This window comes from Pelmatolapia mariae, linkage group LG16_19, assembly GCF_036321145.2.
Source record: "Pelmatolapia mariae isolate MD_Pm_ZW linkage group LG16_19, Pm_UMD_F_2, whole genome shotgun sequence".
Classification (NCBI taxonomy): Eukaryota; Metazoa; Chordata; class Actinopteri; order Cichliformes; family Cichlidae; genus Pelmatolapia; species Pelmatolapia mariae.
In genome coordinates this window covers 4235211-4255075 of record NC_086241.1, presented here as the reverse complement: position 1 = coordinate 4255075, position 19865 = coordinate 4235211, and the positions used below count along the sequence as shown (strand labels likewise).

General features: G+C 40.8%; 1 protein-coding gene across 5 annotated transcripts in view; it reads left to right on the top strand.

Annotated features, from left to right (window-relative positions):
* slc39a10 (solute carrier family 39 member 10) overlaps nt 1-19865 on the top strand; it is a 35072-nt gene that overhangs the window by 8670 nt on the left and 6537 nt on the right. For 2 of the 5 annotated variants that reach the window (XM_063498657.1, XM_063498659.1), the window contains exons 2-6: nt 2553-2631; nt 6198-7421; nt 8310-8487; nt 17216-17391; nt 19250-19414. In XM_063498657.1, coding sequence (XP_063354727.1) covers nt 6219-7421; nt 8310-8487; nt 17216-17391; nt 19250-19414 — 1722 coding nt within the window. In that variant the 5' untranslated portion in view covers nt 2553-2631; nt 6198-6218. Of the gene's footprint in view, nt 1-1707; nt 2159-2268; nt 2452-2552; nt 2632-6197; nt 7422-8309; nt 8488-17215; nt 17392-19249; nt 19415-19865 lie in introns of those variants that run through there. The other 3 variants (XM_063498658.1, XM_063498655.1, XM_063498656.1) reach the window with 3 other exon arrangements.

The window sequence follows — 19865 nt, the reverse complement described above, 5'->3', positions numbered from 1 at the left end:
CAAACATACGTAAGAACCTAACAGTGAATTCAGCAGTGGTGTTTTTTAGTTTTCTCCATCTGTTCATCTCTTTGAGAGATTTCTAGATACTGTTCAAAGCCAGGGTGAGACTTTAAAGTCGCCAGTGGTCAAAAGCTTTTAAAATGGGGATGGGAGCATCTGGTCTATGTTGCAGATGTACAGTTGGGTTGTAGCTTTTCCCTCCTTGGGGGCGCATAAATGGCACAATTCAGTGTTCCTGAAGTCCTCAGGGAAGGAAGAACAGCCTTAATATTCAACAGTTTTCATTTGGTGTATTGCCTTATACTGTTCATGTAAGCACATTGGCCATTTACCACTTTTATCTCAGAAGGTGCTAAAGAAAAGCCACCCAGCCTGGTGATTAAGCTACAAATATCCAGATGCAGCCATGTTTTTTTAAAAGGTCAGGGCACATGATGGTGTTCTTGGCATATTCTGATGTCAGATTTATTAACATTTATAGAAAAACAAAAATAAATTTCCACCATATAAACTGAGTCAGATTTCAGACCGTTTTCTTGGTCAGGTCAAGCCTAATATTGTAGAGTGCAGTCAAAACGAGTTAATACAGGTGGTGCTAATATGTACAGTTAGCCACTGAAAGCCATTTAGTGTTTACTAAGTTTTAATTGGTGATTATGGGTACTATAAATTACTGCGCTGATGCGTAATGATTTAATTTTCTTCCCTTGGCTAAGCTAAATTTCTGTCACCTTAGAGTTGATAGCCTTTCCCTTTCGGTCATTTTGCTTCTGTTTGTGATCCCAGAGCTGAGAACATAAAAAACCCATTTCCTTTTCTCTGCTTCTCTGGTAAATGTCTCAGTTTCACATTTGGTGAAACTGCACTTCTTTCTTTTTACTGCTGTGTCTGGCAATCACAAGAAGGTGCAAACAGCAATGTTAAATAAAAGCTATTAAATAAAAGAAGTTAACAATGCATCCACTCTTTCTTGCACCATGCACGCACACACCATCTAAGAACAAGAATGCATATGCATATTTCTGTCTTTGTGTGTGCTGTTTTAGTTGTGAGGTTTATGTATATGTCCTCAGGTGTAAAAATTAAATTTGCCCACCATCGTCCTCAGGGAATATGTATCACTCAAGATCTAATTCTGTTTTTATCTTATCTCCCATCTGTTTGCCTCGACGTGGCCTTGCTCTGTTTTTGGACTTATTGTCTCACTATCATGGTTATAGTTCCTTGGGCAAATTGGCCAAAGGTTGTGTTGCTTATCCACTAGAGGTTTACATTCACTAGAGAATTCCTTTCCCAAATTCTTAATATCTAAAGTCTTACAGAAACAAGATCAAGCACAGATTATGCAGTAGTACAATGGTCTGGGTCACCTGCAGAAGGTACTGAGATGTTGCAGGTTACATTAGACTGTATATAAAAGATGGACATCACTGTGACGTTATCCATTGGTTTGTAAAAGCTGAGTGTTTTTGCCATTGTCATGTTTTCTTTCTGAAACCAGATGTTATGAGCACTGAAACTGTGAGACTACAGGCTCACACTGCAGGCTCACACTGCAGGCTGCCTTCGTGTCTCCTTCTGAAGACCAAAGTCTACAAAATGAATTTGTCTATGAGTATCACTGAAATTTGAACCCCCCCCCCCCCCATTAAGTCCATGAGCTGTTCTTTTGAAGCTTATATATAACTAATCTCCAGTTACCTTATTCTATCATCTCAATAAACACATTTCTAGTACGTCTTTTGGCAACTATAGGAGAGTCACTCCCTGCAGGTATTTGGGTTTAAGCCATTTTCAGCTTGGCTTTCCTTTTCAGACCCAGAAGATATGTCCATGAAGTCTGATTTTTCCATCCATCCTTCCATTGTTTACCACTTATCTGAGTGATAGAGGCAATTTGCAGCAGCAGCAGTCCAAGCAGAGAAGCCTAGACTTCCCTCATCCTGGCTGCCTCTTCTAGCCCATCCGCCTAGATGGCGGGCCATCTGGAAGAGGTGGACAATCTCAACTGGCTCCTTTCCAGGTGGAGGACCAGCAGATCTAGCAACCCTGACCAGCAAACCTTAGAAGGAAACTAATTTCTGCAGCTTGTATCCGAGACCTCATTCTCCCAGAGTTCATGATCATGGGTGAGGGTACAAACCCAGATTTACCGGTAAATCAAAAGGTTTTACACTCAGCTTTTTCTCCACTGCAACATGTCAATATAGCTGCCCCTATTAGTCTGTCAATCTCACACTCCATTCTATCTTACTCATGAACTAGACCCCGAGATACTTGGGGCATCAACTTGTCCCAGACTATGATTGGACACTCCACTCTTTTCTTTCATTACCGCTGCTTCACACTGGGCCATGAACCATTTCAGTGCAAGCTGAAGGTCAACAGCTGATGAAGCCAGCAGGACCAGGAAATCCTTAGGTCATCAAAGTGGAGACCCCCCACCATGTAGCTACGCCTAGATGTTGTTGAGCTTGTTACAGCCAGAATGCTTCATCACCTTTATGCGAAAGACTGACTCTCACTTCTCTGCCTCTCTTTTTTTTCAGGGTGCAAGTTTCAGAAGAGTTGTTACACCCCCATTTAATTACACCAAGACTGGGGGCCAAGCAGACAAAGAAGTGTTCGGTGAGTGAAAAACTTACTGCAGTGTGCTGTGTAACCTGATTTCCCACAGATTCAGGTTCTCTGTGTGACTGTGTTGGGGATGTGGGGAAATGTGTACATATTCAGGGTTTTTCTTGGCTCAAAATTGCTTTGTGAACACGTAGTCTACATTTAGTTTAAAGGCAAAGAGTCTGACTTACCTGTGTTGAAAGGCAGAGACCTGTTTGGTGGGTAACAAGTTTGTTTGTTTTTTCCCTCTGCAAATCATTCATACAAAATACTTTCTGTGTTTGAGCTTCAACTGGTCAGTTGCTTCAGATTCTGTTAGTGGATCTAGCTCATAGTGGATCTACCGACCAGCTGCAGTACAAGACAGTGTTGGAGTTCATCCCAGCGTGGGACAATGTCCTCTCTGGGGAAGCAGCTGAATGATATCAAGGACCCACACAACAGTAGCTTGGCTAGCAAGACAGCCAGTAGGGACAACATGAGAGCTGGGGCTTTAAACACAAATTTAGAGGATTGTCTGATTGGCTCTGTTCTCTCAGACAGGAATAACAACTAGATTTCTAATACGAGTTGCCAAACAAGGTACATAGGTACCTGTTTATATACCTCAGTAGCCCACGGAAGTAAAGTGTGTGTGGGAAACACTGGTGATAATAGGATTATTTTCTTAACATGTACTGAAACAACTGCGATTAAACAGTTCTCTGATCGCTCAGTGAAATCAATTTTATATTCAAATCATGTATATGTGAACAGAAAAATTCCAGAGAGGGGAAAAAAAAATCCCTCAAAATCGATTTGTGTTGCTTACGTTTTACATTAGTTTTGTAACACACAATTAAACTGTAGCACTCAATAGAGATTCTGTTGTTTCCAATAAAGGCCAAGCACAACAAAGACTCCAGTCAGGAAACATTGCAGGCTCTGTTGATGCTGAGAGGGTGTGCTCTTAAAAAATAGGTCTTGCTTTGCCCCAACCTATCTGCTGTTAGGTTCATAGGTCACTGCTGTCTCGTGTTTATAAACACCGTCTTGCTGGCAGCGGTGAAGTATGCTTCTAACCACACTTAACTACTGCAACCTTGAGTCAGAACGCCCTCATTCAAATTTCACACACCGTTCATTCAAGAGCACACTGTGGTAAGTTGGCTTGATTTTAGTTTCAGAGTGAAGCTGGGATTAAGTAACTGAATTTTTTGTGGTTTTGAAATGTTTTACCACCTTTTGAAGGTGTTTGCTTGAATGCGGTTTAAATGTGTTTGTAGAGGTTTGGGTCTGTTTACTGTAATTGGTGCAGAGAGCAACAATTGTGGTGTTCATTTAAAACAAAAAAAATCTCTAAAATGGCATTACATTGCAAAAGTCTGTAACACACTGATTCTGAACTCCATTATGAGCTAATAGTCTTTGGCTGATAAGCTACTGATGCTGTCTGGACAGTGATTAAGGCACCAATGAATGAATAGGGCTTTGATTTTATGTTGATTGGCTTCTTCTAGAATTTTCCTTTTGTTATAAATTTGAGTGGAAATATATTTGTATCAGAAGGCGTCACTGGTTGAGTGCATAGATTTAAAAGGCTTTTTTTTGTTGTGGGTATGACTCCTGTGTTACGCATGTAAGGAGATATTTTTATCTTATAGGAAGGAAACTATGCATCATTCTAAGATAAAATAAAATATTGTCATTGGATAGATTCTCCTTATACTCTTAACCAAGGAAAGTTTTTGTGTACAGATCTCTGTTTCCTTTCCTTTGAGTTTCTATTTTGCTATTTCTTGCTGTTTTGTGGATATCCAGAAAGAAATCAATGCGGTTAGATGTTCTTTGTTTGTGGTTCTCACACATGCCTAGAGTGTGCAGTCTGTTGTTAGTAGCCTTGACAGCTGTGAGAAGGATCTATCATCCTCTTTGTTTTCAACAGTATTTGTGGTCTGCACAACACAGATCTATTCCCTCATGATGTGCATGCTGTAAATCCACTATAAACTTTACTAACAAGCTGAAGTGTGTGTGTGTGGAGGAGCGATTACACACATTTGTCTGGTCTCTTCTGTGTGCCATCGCACCATTATCCAGCAGTATTCCTCATATGACCTCTCTTTATTTCTCTCCACCCCTCCTCTCTCGCATCACCCACCCACGGGCTTCACGAGAGACCTTATGAGGATCATTTGACTGGAATGATACTGCTGCTTCAGGCATTTTAAAGTAGGGGGAAAACAAGCAATTTGTTACACAAATCTATGCTCCAGAAGGCTTTGTGATTCAGTCATTAGATCTGTTATTCTAAGCTGGAGGTAGCAGCTTTGAATCGTCTTTTTATCTGTGGTGTGCCGGCTTTTTATCTCGCATCTTTTTGTGTGTGTCTAACATTGTATGTGAACTTTTAAACTGGAAGATATCAGTGTGTTATTGTGTTAGTAGGTCTGATATCCATCGCAGATTTTAATGACCTCAGGATTTTGTAATCTGATACTAGTGGCTCGTGTTTGTAATTACTCTTATTTTATATGGTGTTCCCGTATGTGCCATAGACCAATAACACTTGGTTGTTGGCTTTTATTCTGGAAGATTTTATTATTCCTTGTTGCATTCCCACATTTTAAAAAAGATTGCAAGAAAATATAGTTTCACTGTGAAACTGTGTCCGTTTTATTTGTTTTTACCTAAGGCCAGACCATAATTAAGGTATGTTGTTTGTTGACTGTAACCAGAGTCTCGTTGAGGTGATTTAATCATTGTTGACTGTTTAATCAAAGCTGCTGTCCAAAGAAACAAATCAAGGGAAACAGTAACAGGAAACAAACTAAATAAGTTTTGTTTGCATATAAATACATATTTTGTACAAGATGAATAAATCAAGATTCGGATCCTCACTATGATTTGGTGACAATGAGGAAATATATCCTCACTGCAAAAAATAATATTCCAAATGAATAAGTATGATTTTTTTTTTTTTTTTACTTATGATCAAACATGTTGTGTAGCCACATAAATTAATACAAACTAAAACTCATTAGACTCAAAATTATATCAAGTATATTAAAATGGGTTTCAACAAGTGAAATAACAACATTATTTTTAAAATGATTTTTACTGCACTACAAACTTCTTAACATACTTTTCAAAGAACAAAGGAAAACAAAAACATGCAAAATACAATAAACTTAAAAGTAAATGAAATGCAAAAGCTAAATAAAAGGCCTTTATTTGTTCTCGTAGATTGATTTGCTGATGCACTAATCAGCATAGTACAACTCAGCAGTGTTCTCAATGGTGCTGATTATCTTAAAAGAAAAGAATAATTAGTGAAGTTTTACTTCACTAAAAATGCTAGATTACACTTTCCACTTCCCCTTGTGTCCATGAGTTGATGTCCACATGTCTGCTTAGTTTGTGAGACCACGCAGACCCATCTATGGAGAATTTACATTACAGTGTACCATAAAAGTATGCATTAGCTCCATGGGGGCCTGACGGGCAAGTATAACAGGAATCCGGGCTTTAGATCAGTTCAGTGCTTTTGTCACGGTCTTATTCTTTTACTTATTTATCCATTTATTTATTTATTGCAGGTGACGAGAATTGAGGGGACAATGCGAGTCCACATGCACACCAAGTTCTGTTTCCTGTGTGTGCTCACGTTCCTCTTCCATCAGTGCAGCCACTGCCATGAAGGAGGACACCACCATCAGCACGATGGGCATCACCACAATGATCATGACAGCGCTCACAGCGACCTGCAGATTTCTGAGGCTCCATACGTGAGAGGGGTCACAGAGTCCCCAGGGTCCAAGAGTGGGCACGCTGGGGATGCTCTTGAGGAGGAACAGCGCTTCTACATCCAGCAGCTTTTCAGGCGCTATGGCCAGGAAAACCGGTTAGATTTCAAGGGCTTTCAGAGTCTGTTGTTTAGCTTGGGATTGGGAGAAGTGAAGGTTGTAGGTTTGGATCATGAGGATCTGGGCCATGACCATGTAGCCCACCTCGAGGTGTTGGATATGCTGCACGGACATTCATCCACTAACGCTGGCCACAGCCATGGCCACGGCCACGGCCAGGGCCACCGGCACACTCACACCACACAGATGCGTCCACACCAAAAACAAGACTCTCAGCATCCACACACAGATGGAGCTCCCACTCGGTGCAGCCAAACCACTGCTGGTGGACCCACAGAGCATGAACATGATCACGATCATGACCATGAACATGATCACGACCATGACCATGAACATGATCACAATCACGATCACAATCACACTAAGGTAGAGGAGAATGACCATCAACATGACACACACGACTTTGACGACCACAACAATCACAATCACACACATGATGAAGAGCACAAAAACCAGCAGGTTAACCACAGGGACCTGTCTTCTCAGCCTCACCCTGATCACGACCACAGCAATCACAGTGATCATGAACACGACTACAATCATATTCATGAAGTGCACACAGACATAGGCGGCGCTCACCTCGACCAGGAAAAGCTGGAGCCATCTCAGGTGCCCCAGAGGCTGCAGCCCACCCCGACAGAAAACCGACCCAAGAAATCCCGGAAACCGGGAAGAGTCAGAGGACAGCGAGGGCGAGACAAAACCACATCTTCTCACACACCTGCATCTGATGACCACGACCATGACCATGACAACACTCATGACCATAACCACACACATGGTCACAGCCACTCTCATAAAGATAAGAGAGAGGCACCGGGGGCACTTCCCGTGCCCACTCTGCCGGTCTCCATGCCAGCTGGTCATCCAGGTGGATTAACCCATCAGCATGAGGAGGTAAGATGTTTTTTTTTTTTAATTAAAAAAAAATCACCTGTTGTGATTTCCAATTTGCTTTTTTAACTTTTGTGATAGTTTTGCGTCATTCTGGGCCCACTGTGTGAAACAAGTAGTTGAAGCTTCCTTTCCCCTATCTTTAACCCACCTATTTTCTGATTGGCAGCCTGTGCCATTTTTTTTATTTTACTGATCTGTTACTCCTGCCAACTCTAAAAATAACATCAAGGTCATACATTAATTGAGCCCATGGATCCAGCAGGATATTTGAATCTGGACTAGATTTTGATTCTCTTGGGAACATCAAAACAATTAACTGGTCAAATTTTCATGTGACACTGTCCATAAAGTTTTAAGCAATCCCGCTAAAAACAGACAGACAAACTAAAACTATTACATAAACCCCCTGATGAAGTTAAATATAGTGTGAGGAAATCTGAAAGCCTTGAAAACAGTCCACTTGTTTATAATAAATATGTATTTTTTCACAAAAGGACAAAAAACAAGAAGAATTAAATAAACAGACACAAGAAACCAGATTTTTATTTAAATGCTATTGTTTTAATAAGTTGTCAGTGCTTAGTCGAGTGTTTGTTGTTCCACTACTGCTTAAGTTATTATATCGTGTTGGTTTTCTGTGTTTGGAATCTCTCTCTCTAAGCATTTTTAAATGAATTGTTGGCTTTCCTCGTGGATGTGTTTGGATCAGTCAGTACTGCCAAAGTGAAATTCCCTTAACATAAAATCGGTCTTTTGCTGCAGCACACATTGTGTTTGAGTGAAATTTGACTTTACAAATAATAGAATCACTTCTTGTAATGTTTTTCAGTTTTGTCAGTGGTTCCCTGCGTTTATTTATATTTTCCTGTTCTCACCTTCTCACTCCAGTGTTTGAACCTCACTCAGCTCCTCACCTACTACGGCCTCAATCCCGACTCGCTCATCTCCCCTCGCCAGTTCGCGTATCTGTGTCCCGCCTTGCTCTACCAAATAGACAGGCGGGTCTGCATCCTCCATTACGAGCAGATGGATGTGGAGCAGGAAGCCTTTGAGCCTGCCAGTTCTGGTAAGAGCAAACTTATTGATCTGCTCGGAAAAAAACACATAGAAAGGAGAAATATTAATTTCAATGAGTGTCAGCTGCTTATTTCAGTCCAGAGCACACAGTGCTCATTTTATTTTCATTTCATTCTTTTGGATGACAAAATGCAGCTGAAGCCAGTGTTTTATCCTTGTTTTGGATACTTGGTGTGAGACCAGCAAGCTAAGCAGTCACGGAAGGTGGACTAAAAAGCATCTACTATTATGATATTGTTGAGACACTGAATATGGTGGTAAGAAATTGGAATAGAGGAAAAAGTCACAGTGAAACATTAAAAAATGTGGTTAACAAAGCACACTGTAAGTTAGGGTTTTTGTCTGATGCCATCGGCCATAGGAAACTGCTTTCTTCATAAGTGTAAAACCACAGGGACTCCCATCATAAAACATTAATGTAATGCTCTCTTTACGTAACCTGGAGCTCCTCTCTTAGGGGAGAGTGGAAGATCTGCAAAATATATAATGTTTCTTTGAAATGGTTAAACCATATTTTATATTGAGACTTTTATTTCCTGGTACTGCCGCTATCTTTTACTTATTTTATTTTTTTTTTCATTTTCAGAGCCTGATAGCAAGGGGACAGGGCCATGTGTGCCAAACTGGACCCAAAACACAGAGTTATAAATAAAAATGTTTAAAAAAATTATTAGAAATATTAAATATAAATGTTAAAATATTTAGTATAATATATAAAATACTTTTAAAAAGGATTTTTACTTATAGCCAAACTGCTTTGAGCTGATATGAATGCAACAGCAACACAAACAACCACTTGTTGCAAAGCAGAAGAGCATCTCTGCTCTTTTGCATATCTTGGTTTGACTCACAACACGGCAAACTGTGAAGCAGAAAGGTGACAGCAGCGGCAGAAGACCGTATCAGATGCCACTCCTGTCACATTAACAAGGTGTAACAAATGAAGTAGCCGGTGGGTGTATATAGCGTTTTTCTTAATCAATATTATGACTAATCCGGAGTAGAGTTGATCACATTTAATTTATAATATACTTAAAATTAAACTGGTGACGTCTTGTCTTCTTTACAGTATTCATTTTCATTTTGGCAACTTTGACAATTTGAAAAGTTGTCATTCAAATAAATAAATAAAACAGTTTTGTTTTTTTTCAGTGTGCCCAAACGTGACTCCAAGATCGAGGTTTAGGAAACATAAACGTGATTTTTTTTGTGTAACTATACCTATGCAACATCCTTCTGCTGTGCAGAGCTGCAGAGGAGACACAGGAGAGCAGTTTGAGCAGTGACATTAGTTTAACAAAAAAGAACAACTGAGTATTGGAAGCCAGAGCAGTCGTTGAAGAGTGCTTCTTATGCTCGAATTGCTTCATGTATTTACACGAGTTTTATTTACAGCTGAAGGAAAGCGTAACATCAGTTCTCGCTAATAATGTAGACTTGGAGAAATTTGAGACTCGAGTCACTTAAAGCAGTGAACGATGTCGTCATTGTCCAGGAGGCTTTTTCCTGCTTACTGCTAAACATGTACTTTGTTCTTTATATCAAAATCACCCTGCTGCAAGGTTGTCTCACAGTAACCTTTATTCAACACGGAAATGTTCCTCTAAAACCACTCATGAGGTTTTTTATGGCGTCTGCTGCTGTAGGCCTGACCCTGACCTCATGAGTTTCTGCTCAGTGTGTAGCCTGTCAGGTTGGCTGAAGGTTTGTGGAACCACTGTGAATCTCATCTGTGGTTCAGGGCTTTTTTTTATATAGTTAACTAAAGAAAAAGCAAAAAGTTTGGGAAATGTTTGAGTTAACTGAAATATAGATCAAGCATAGACGTAAACATGTATTTGTGGACGTCTTTAGTTTAAGTCTTCAACACACAGAGGGTGGCAGCTTTGGTGTGTTTACGGAGACTAGGAAATCTGTGACTTTGAGTGCTAAAAACTAAAATTGTAAACAAAGTGAAACTAAACTGACTTAAAAGTAGTGATTTTGTTTTAAACAGAAAAAAGAAAAATACATGAAAAAACACAAAACTGTATAAGCAAGTTTACAGTTTTGTATATATGAAAAGGCTATCATAATTCACCGTGAGCATCAGGAGCTGATTAGGATGGAGGTCATAGTGGAATCACCCCATTAATGTGCTACAGGCTAAAGAAAGTAGTTGGCCTTCTTGCAATCATCTTAATACAGGACATTTCTGGGCTATTCACACACCTAACTGCAGCACTCACAATCTGTGTTTGGAGCTTTCCATCTGTCTGTTCTCCTTATTAAATTGTTTCAGTTGCCATGGCAGTGAACAAGTGGTCCTTTTTTGTCTTTTCTAAATAGAGCAAAGAAGGACCGTTTGTGTCCCTTTGAGTGCCCAACTACTTCTTTCTTTCAGTGAGCTTTCTTCTCTCAGTTTGTATTCTGATCACATCCTCCAATCAATAATATTCAAAAAAGAAAATCTGAAAACCGAAAGAGGACAAAAGCAGAGCTATAAAGACAGAAGGTCGGTATTAAGTCCTGCTCTGAGACCTTACAACGTTTCCAGGTTTATGGGAATGCAAATTATAAAATCATAGCGTTTAAAAGTTAATGAGTTACAGGTCGTGAAATAAAACTCGAAGCCATAAAAGCTTCGTACAAATCAAAGGAGGAGCAGTAATCTCAGCTACTGCAAACCAAAAATACAAGACAGACTGCACATCTTTGGGTTTCTTTGAATTTACGCTTTACGGTACATTAATGTGTTTATGTTGGTGGGCTCAGCATGTAAATCTCAGAATAGATTACACAAAGCCATCTGGAATTACAGTATTTTGTAAACTTGTGTAATAATCAGTCTAATCACGTTGTGGCAGTTAAAGGGGACCTTATGCTCGTTTCCAGCTCTGTATTTGTTTTCTTGGATTCTGCTAGAGTAGCTTTGCATGATTCACATTTAAAAATAATCTTTCTTTAACTTATAATGGGCCTCGGTGTAGCTCATCCTCTGTAAGTTCAGTGTGAGTTCATTTCCAGCCTCCCTTTAAGTTATTTCAGAGTGTCTGTCCCGCGCAAAGAGAAGGTGTGAAGGGGGATAATAATGAGAAAAAAATCCCTAGATTAAAATAAGAAATTTACAAGAAAAACATTATAAGGAAAAAAAAAAGATTCGATTTAGTCAAGGACTGATATCATGTCACTTTTCAAGGTTAGGCTGGAAAGAAATTCAGAACTTTAACCTTCAAGGACCAGAAACTCCTGAGAAACATCATTAGTAGCAGCATCTCTTTGTAGTTGTGGTATTAAGTCAAACTGTGAACTGCAATCTTAATAAAACTAGTTGTCCTCAGACTTTGGCTAACAACAGGAACTGCTGTGTGCAACTAGCTGTGAGTCAAACCAGAGGAAAATGAAACTTTTTCCCATGAATTTTCACAGCAAAGCTCAGCGTTTCTATATAAATCACACCCACCTCCTTCCTTTACAGCGGTGTCCTGAAAGCTCAGACTTACTTGCTGTTTAGTGCAGCTCCAGAATTACCATTGGTGAACCTGTGGAAGGATTATTAACAGTTTACTCTGTCTGTCTCCGTGTTGGTCTCTTAAGACATGGTGTTCATCTCGGTCAAGTGTAGCTACTGCTGCATGGTGTTAAACAGTTGAATATAGTTATTATTTGTGGTAAATAACTGTAATTACTGTAGTTATGATTTCTGCTGTTATTGAGCAGCTGGAGTCTCTTGGCTTGGTGGGATTAGTCTATGGACTGACCTCATTATGTGAAACTTTGGCCAAGTCTAATATGAATATCCAGCATTATAATGGTTTGTGTATGACACAAAATTAGGGAAAAGCATAACGGGTTCTGTCTCAGTCTGTGAGTTCTCATGTTTTGTGTGACCCCTGCTGTGTAAGTTTGTTTGTTTTTGTGTACATGCTGCAAATTAGACATCACAGTGAGCATAGGGTCATAAGATTTACTTTTAATTAGAGGAGCGCCTTTTGTGACTAAAGACAGATTTACACTTGATAGGTTTACACCGGGGACAGAATTAGACAAAAGGGACTGAAGTTCAGCTGTGAGGTTGGAGGAATTCCCAAAGTGCCTTAATTGTTAAGCACACACTTCCTCCTGGAGAAACCTGTGTTATACGGGCTTCAGGCAAAAGTGTGTCTCCCCTGAAAACATTAATAATAATAATTTTTTAAAACAGTAACGATGACGAGGAGGACTGCACAAACAAGTCAAAAGGGCAGCAATGGCTCCTCATTAGTGCAAAACTAGAGGCGCTAGATTTTCAGAAATGGTGCACTAAGATTCAACCATAGACGTCACCACAAGCTGCAGAGCTGCCTCTCATTTACCTCCTGCCGGCATCCGCGGGGGAGCTTGGAAAAAAATTTGCAGTTCACTTCTTTCTGGTCCCCACTTCCCTCTTTTTTTTGCACCGTGCCAATTAGGAGAGCCTAAGCGACACCGGGGGCCATTTTTCTGAGCCGTGGCTCACAGGAGATACATAATTGGAGAGAAGTTGGTCTCTTTCGTTCTCTCCTCTGTTCCCTTATCACCGCCTTTAAATTGCCCTGCTGCAACCCCCTGCCCACCTCCATGTCTACGCATAAGCACACACACATATATACACCCGCCCACACAACCACAGCTGCATAAAGGTAATGAGATAGAGAGGGAGATGAGTTGCGTGAGTGTGAAGGACCTGCGGTGATGTGGCGATGGACTGTCTGGCTGATGTACAGTTGCCTCTCAGGGTTACACGTTGTTCCGCATGATAGCAACAAATAGAAAAGCATTCATCTGTAAAACTTTACTTATATAATGTACATTGAAAATGGTGGTTATGATAAAAACAACAAAGTGAGTGTTAGTGAAGAGATTTGAATACAGATTGACTGTTTTGTCTCACGATGAGCCGCTCTTTGTAATGTGTGGAATCAGTAAAGCAGCTCTGAAGAAACTAATAGCTGTAGTCTGCTGCTTCAAGAGGTAGAGCGCACTTATAAACATGTTCTCTGAGCTGTGAATAACTCGTATAATTCTACTGTCACGCTTCTAAATCTGCTGGCACCAACCAATCAGGGTTTGGCCATCAATCTCACCGTTGTGATTATAAGGAGGGTTTTTTGTTTGTAACAATTATACAGTGACTAATACCTAAAATGCCCCAAAATACCAGGATGATTCTTAAATCCCAAAGGTCCACTTTTGGCTGAGGTGGGGGGGGATGCTAGCATTGTGATGCTAGTGGTAACAGTGACATTTCTGCAGATACGTAAAAAATAAATAAAATAAAACAGCATTTCAGGGGTTGAAAATACAAGCTGATGTTTGAAGCATCCTCAGGGCAGGAATGAGATGAATTTATATAAAAAAATGATTTTAATTATTTTATTTAGTGGGATTCTGCAAAGCTGTGCTCATTTTTAAATAGAAGCACCATCGGACCGCATTCTTTCTTTTCACTCCCACGTATGGCTTGGCACAGGTGCAGATGGCAGGATCGTCCTGTGATATTAAGAGACAAGGAAGGAGGGGGACGACGAGCTCGACTCGATTCTGTTTGTGACTGCCTTAATCAAACTAAAGTCCACTTCAGCAGGGAAAAGTCCTCCACCTTCAGAAAACTCCAGAGGGGTCGGAGGTGTCTTGATATTCAGCCTCGCTCTCTGGTTTTCTGTCAAATCGCTGAGCAGCTCCTGCCTCAAGGGGCTTTCACGCAGGACGTGGCTTGTGCTGCGCTTGCTGCTGGGTTCAGCATACTGTTTGAGTGAACTGCAGAGGACAGAGCAAAGAGTGCTGACTTTTCAAAGGTTCTCGTGGAAGTAGAGTGCGTAAAATGTTCTGCAGAAACGCAGCGCATCTTTTCCTCTTTAACTGAACAAAGAAGCTCTAATAGATCCATGAAGACGCTGGAAGGGATACACAACAAATATGAGCTGTGCTGACACAACACCGACCTACAACAAGTCACGTGACTCTTAAAACTTGTTTGTATGATTACCTGAAATTAGCATTTCCTTCCTGTTTTACTAAGCCCGCTGCTGGCTTGACGCTTCTTTGTATCAGCGATCTGCACAGGACTGAGGCTGAAGTTTAACATATGAAGGAGAAAGAACTTCTTTGTTGTACTCTAATAAGTGATAGTCGCTTAAAAACAGGCTTTCCCATCATTCTTACCATAAAGTAGGATTAGAAATATATATGTAGTGACTCATACTTGGACGCAAACACTTTGCTTTGGTCCAAGAGAACCTTTAAAGCTACGAATCAAACATTTTTGACTTTGCTTCCTCCCCAAAAGAAAATATCCTCGAACAACAAAGTAGAAAGTAGAAAAGAATTGTAGAAAACATACATTTTTTTAATATATTCATATGCATATATATGTTATGATTCATGAATAAACCACGGAGGCCTTTGTGAATCTCAGCAGTGCAGATCAGTCAGATGCTCCCTGGCTGGTATCCTTTGGGTGTGCCAGATGCATTTTGTGGTATTTTTGTGTGCTGACTCACGGCCTGCAGTGTGAGGAAACATGGCGAGCCCAGGAGCAATCATATGTTATAAGTGGGTGTGTTAGAAGCCTTCGTTATTCACGCCCTTTTGCCAGTTTGAGAGGAACATTTTCCTCAGAGGAAATATTTTGATGGCAGGGCAGGATTATTTAGAATGAAAGGCAAGATTTAGTTATTTCTGTTCACTTTTCTGAACACGTTGGAGTCAAAGTTTTTAAAGGGGACCTGTTCTTTAACTGTGCTTGAGTAGCTGTACATGATCACCATCCACAAACAAAATCATCTTTATTTGTCTTAAACTGGGTTTTTGTTCAGCTCTTTAGTTTAATCTGTATCTGAAACAAGGCTTTTTTCTTTCTCTCTCTTTTTTTTTTAAAGCCAGCTTTCATCTGATTGGCTGCCTTGTACAAACAGAAGATTTAAATTAAAGGTGGGCGGGCTTTTGGTTCACACCCAGAGCCTTGTGGCCAAGATGAATATATCTGCGAAGACTTTAATAAAATGTCAAAACGAAGCATTTTCCAGTAGTCTGAAGTCCTGCAGGCACAAATTAATTAAACAAACTAAAAGATGATGCTGCGTGGTGTTACACAAAGTACTGTATGGGAACACAGTGAACAGGGAGAGCCGAGGGAAGGAGCCAGCGAGAGGAGAACCTTTTAATTGATGTTGGTGAACTGTATCCAACATGCCCGTCATTACGGGGTATAAAATGCAGAGAATAATGTTGGGAGGTTTATGAGGATTTTAGCCCAAGTCGGTCTAATTAATGAGGGAATAAAAAAACATCAGCATAATGTTGTGCACGTTACAGCCTGAATCCAAATGGCTCAAAGAGTCTCAGTGCTCAGCTTCGGCCTGTGCTCTGAATTCACTCCACTGTCAAAGGGGCGTCAGCAAGTAAATCCATCGCACACAGATCCGGACGGCAAATTAAAGGAGAGTCTGAATTAGTTGCGAGCATCTAATCCAGATGTTAGACAATGTAAGACAATTTAACAATTGTTAAAGTCAAATACTGACTTTCTTCATGGCTTCAGAGGAAAAGAGTAGCTTCCCAAAAGCTAATTACGAGCATCAGACACACCACTTGAGCTAAAATACTTTCCCCAGGAGGATCTCCAGCCTCCTGTTTCTGAGTAGTGAGCCTGGCGCCTGGGGAGAGATGTCTTTGGTAGTGTTTTTTAATCCCACAGCTGTGTAATGGTACAGTAACAGCTTGATTCAGCCTCTTTAAAGACCACTCCGTCAGGTGTAAGACACGTTTCAGATCATGTCTTCAAAAGCTCCGCCACCTGGGGCCGAATAGAAGATGAGAGAAGGTCTGCCTGTCGTTTTTTCCTGCTGGCTCTGTGTCACGTGTGATACGGCTGTATGCATGAATGAAGCTCCACCAAAACCTAAAGAGTTTGTCATATGGAAAACAGTTTGGAGAAAACTTGTTTGGCCTCACAAACAGCTGCTACATCGAACTATAGTTAACAAAAAAGTGGTAAGTCTCTGAAATATGTTGGTGAGTGTTGTTTGTGTTTCGTGTCATGGTTCTCAAATAGCCTTCCTGAAGTCAATTGTCTGTAATATGTGCATTACATGCACTAAGTGTTTCAGTCAATAGATGTCCTTTAGGTGAATGTCAGCAGTGAAGGACCAGCACCGCTTTAGAGAACACAGACCAGCTTTGGTGCGACATGGAATTTCATACCACATTAAACACTTTGTCGTGTTTGACGACAAAACTTTTTCTCGCTCGGTCTCGGCCCGTTTCAGAGGCGCGTCCTGGGCTGACAGCTCGACTGACAGTTTAAATGATAGTGTACCTTTCTCACTTTTTCTCTGGCGCTTCACGGCTCTTGACTCTGGCCTTGAATGAAAAATGAGGCGAGAAGAATTCTGCTGAAATGTCACCTCGTGTTTTTTGCTTTAGGCATCGTGTGTCATCACAAGGACACATGGATTTAAAACCTCTGGGGGATGCTTTCCTTCACGTGTGAACAATGTGGGGGGAAAACACCTGCAGCCATGAGCCATGTGATGATAAAGCTGCAGCTGATGGTGTCGTCTCTCGTTGTTTGACTGGAAATGGAAAAAGCATTTATTTTGTACCTTTTCTAAAATAAAAAGTCCTCACCAAACAAATGGGGAAAAAATAAGCTGTCCGATAAATAATACTCATATTTTATCATTTAATTTATTCTGTGTTTATTTTTCCTCCTCCAGTGTGGGTCTGGATTTGGGGATTTGTGTCCATCACCATCATCAGCCTGCTGTCTCTGCTGGGGGTCGTACTCGTGCCCATCCTCAAGCAATCGTGCTTTAAGTTCCTGCTCACCTTTCTGGTAGCGTTGGCAGTGGGCACGCTCAGTGGTGACGCTCTCCTTCACCTGCTGCCTCACGTAAGTACAAAAGACAGACGGCAGCTTCTAAACACAGGAATAATGTCTTTGTGGTGCCTACGCGGCAACTTCATTAAGTCTCCTGTGCAATCGATGGAAGTGGGTTAAAGTAGTAACAGAAATGACCTTTTTGTGACAAAGAGCCTAAAACTACAAGCACCACTTGCTCCGTCAGTGGAAATGAATCGAACCAGAACGTGTGGATTCTGTGGGTTAATAAGAAGAACGGTGGCTTCATGTTTCTTCACTTTTAAATACTGAACCACAAACGATTTCCATTCACATCCACTATAAAAGACACATCTCCTGGATGCACTGGTGCTCTTCAGTGATGTATCCTGGGGTCATCAGGTGTTTCGGGTCTCACAACATCATACACCCTCGCCCAGGCGACCCAGCCGGGGGTGATCAGGCCCCGACTTGTGTACCAGTAGCTACCCACGGATCAGCCCTCTTGATCCACAGCCACCTTGTGGCTTTCTCTGCCGCTTCACTCACAGCCTGGATGGCCCTCTTCTTGGCTACCCCAGCCACGCCCAGCCGGCCTAGGACTTTGCAGAGTGATCGTCCCTACAACCCACTTCTATGTGCTCATAGAAAGTCTTCCAGCCCCTTCCCCTGCACTCCTGCACTAGTTCCTGGTACTTTCCTCGTTTCCTTTCATTGGCCTCCTCGATCCGCTCTTCCTAGGGCACTGTGAGTTCCAACATGATCAGCTGTTTTGAGACCTCAGAAATAATTATCATGTCTGGTCGGAGGGGTGTTTTGATGAAAATTAGGAAACGGGTACAAAAAAGTTAATTGTATTCATGGAATATTTGGGATCTAATACAACACAGCAGCACCACTGATACCAAAAAATGTATGTGTGTATATATGACTTTTTTTTCAAGGTTCAAGATTTGTAAAAACAAATTACACATATCTTGATAAATTACATTGCTATTGATGCTGTATTAGACTGAGCACAATAAATAGAAATTTTACTGCCTGGCTGATAATTTGCTGTTGTTTGTTAGTCAGGTGAAAAATGCTACTGGTGGAAAAATCTGTGTACTAAACTAAAAAAGTCTTTGAAATTACAAGGAAAAAAAAGTAATTGTCCACATGAAATATCATTCAGACACAACTTCTGATGACATGGCTGCTTTGCTTCTGAAGATTTCACTGTGGAAAGTCTGAGGGCTGAAAACTACTTTGGGTATTGCAGGATCACACCTGCTATTCACAGGTCCTCTATTAACCCTGTGACAGCAAGTGTGTGATATTTGATACCTGAGTTTTTGTGAGTTTTGACACCTCTCGATCATCAGTGTGGTTTTTTTTTTTTTTGTTTTTTTGGTCCCCCCAAAAACTAAATTGCTTGCTCAATATGAAAAATACTTATATAGTTTGTTCATGGTTCGGGCTTCATAGAGTTAATTTTAACACGTTGATGTTATCGCTGTGAAATGGTAACAGACATTTAATGAAGTCAAAGAAAAGAGAAATTCTTTATATTAAACGTTATTAGAATAGAATTAAAAACCCTTTGAGTAAAATAAAAATGATCTCGAGAATTTATTGCAAATGTTATGTCACCTCTGACCTGACGCAAGACTTAACAGCCTTAACATCTATGTAGAAAAGTGGTAAATATGCAACTTCTATACTGTGGATAATTATAGCATCTATTTTTGTACAACAGTGTCACATTTGTGTTTGTTTATTTTTTTATGTTGATGACATGAAAGCCTCAGTTCCACTGAACAGTTTTGTAACTGTGTTTCCTCTTAGTGAGTCGAGGTTAAACTGCTCTGATGAATGTGTGAATGTCATGTGTCACTCAGTCATCTGCTGCTCCTCTTCCTGTCTTCAGTCTCAAGGGCAGCACGATCACAGCAAACATGGGGCCGACCAGGAAGAAGATATGGCAACAGCTTTTGATGGAGTGTGGAAGGGGCTTACAGCCTTGGCTGGCATCTACCTCCTCTTCATCATCGAACACTGTATTGGCATGTTTAAGCACTACAAAGACCAGAGGGTGAGTTACCTTGATCCAGCTGCAGGTGATGGAGTGGGCCGTTACGCTAAATCTCCCAAACTCTGTTTCTGCCTTAGGTTTTTTTTTGCTCAAATTCTTTTGAAGCAACACAGTGTAAGGTGTGTGTGTGTGTGTGTGTGTGTGTGTACGGGTTCGTACTATCCTGGTGGGGACCAAAATCTGACTTTTACTATCCTGGTGGGGACTTTCTGCACCGTGGGGACCAAAATCCAGGTCCCCTCGGGGTTGAAAGCAATTTTCACACTCAAAATGCGGTTTTACTGTCAGGGTTACAATTAGGTTATGGTTAGGTTTAGGGTAAGGGTCAGGGTTAGGCATTCATTTTTGATGGTTAGGGTTAGCGGCTAAGGAAAGCATTATGTCAATGGGATGTCCCCACGAGGATAGCAAACCAGACATGTGTGTGTCTGTGTGTGTGTGTGTGTGTGTG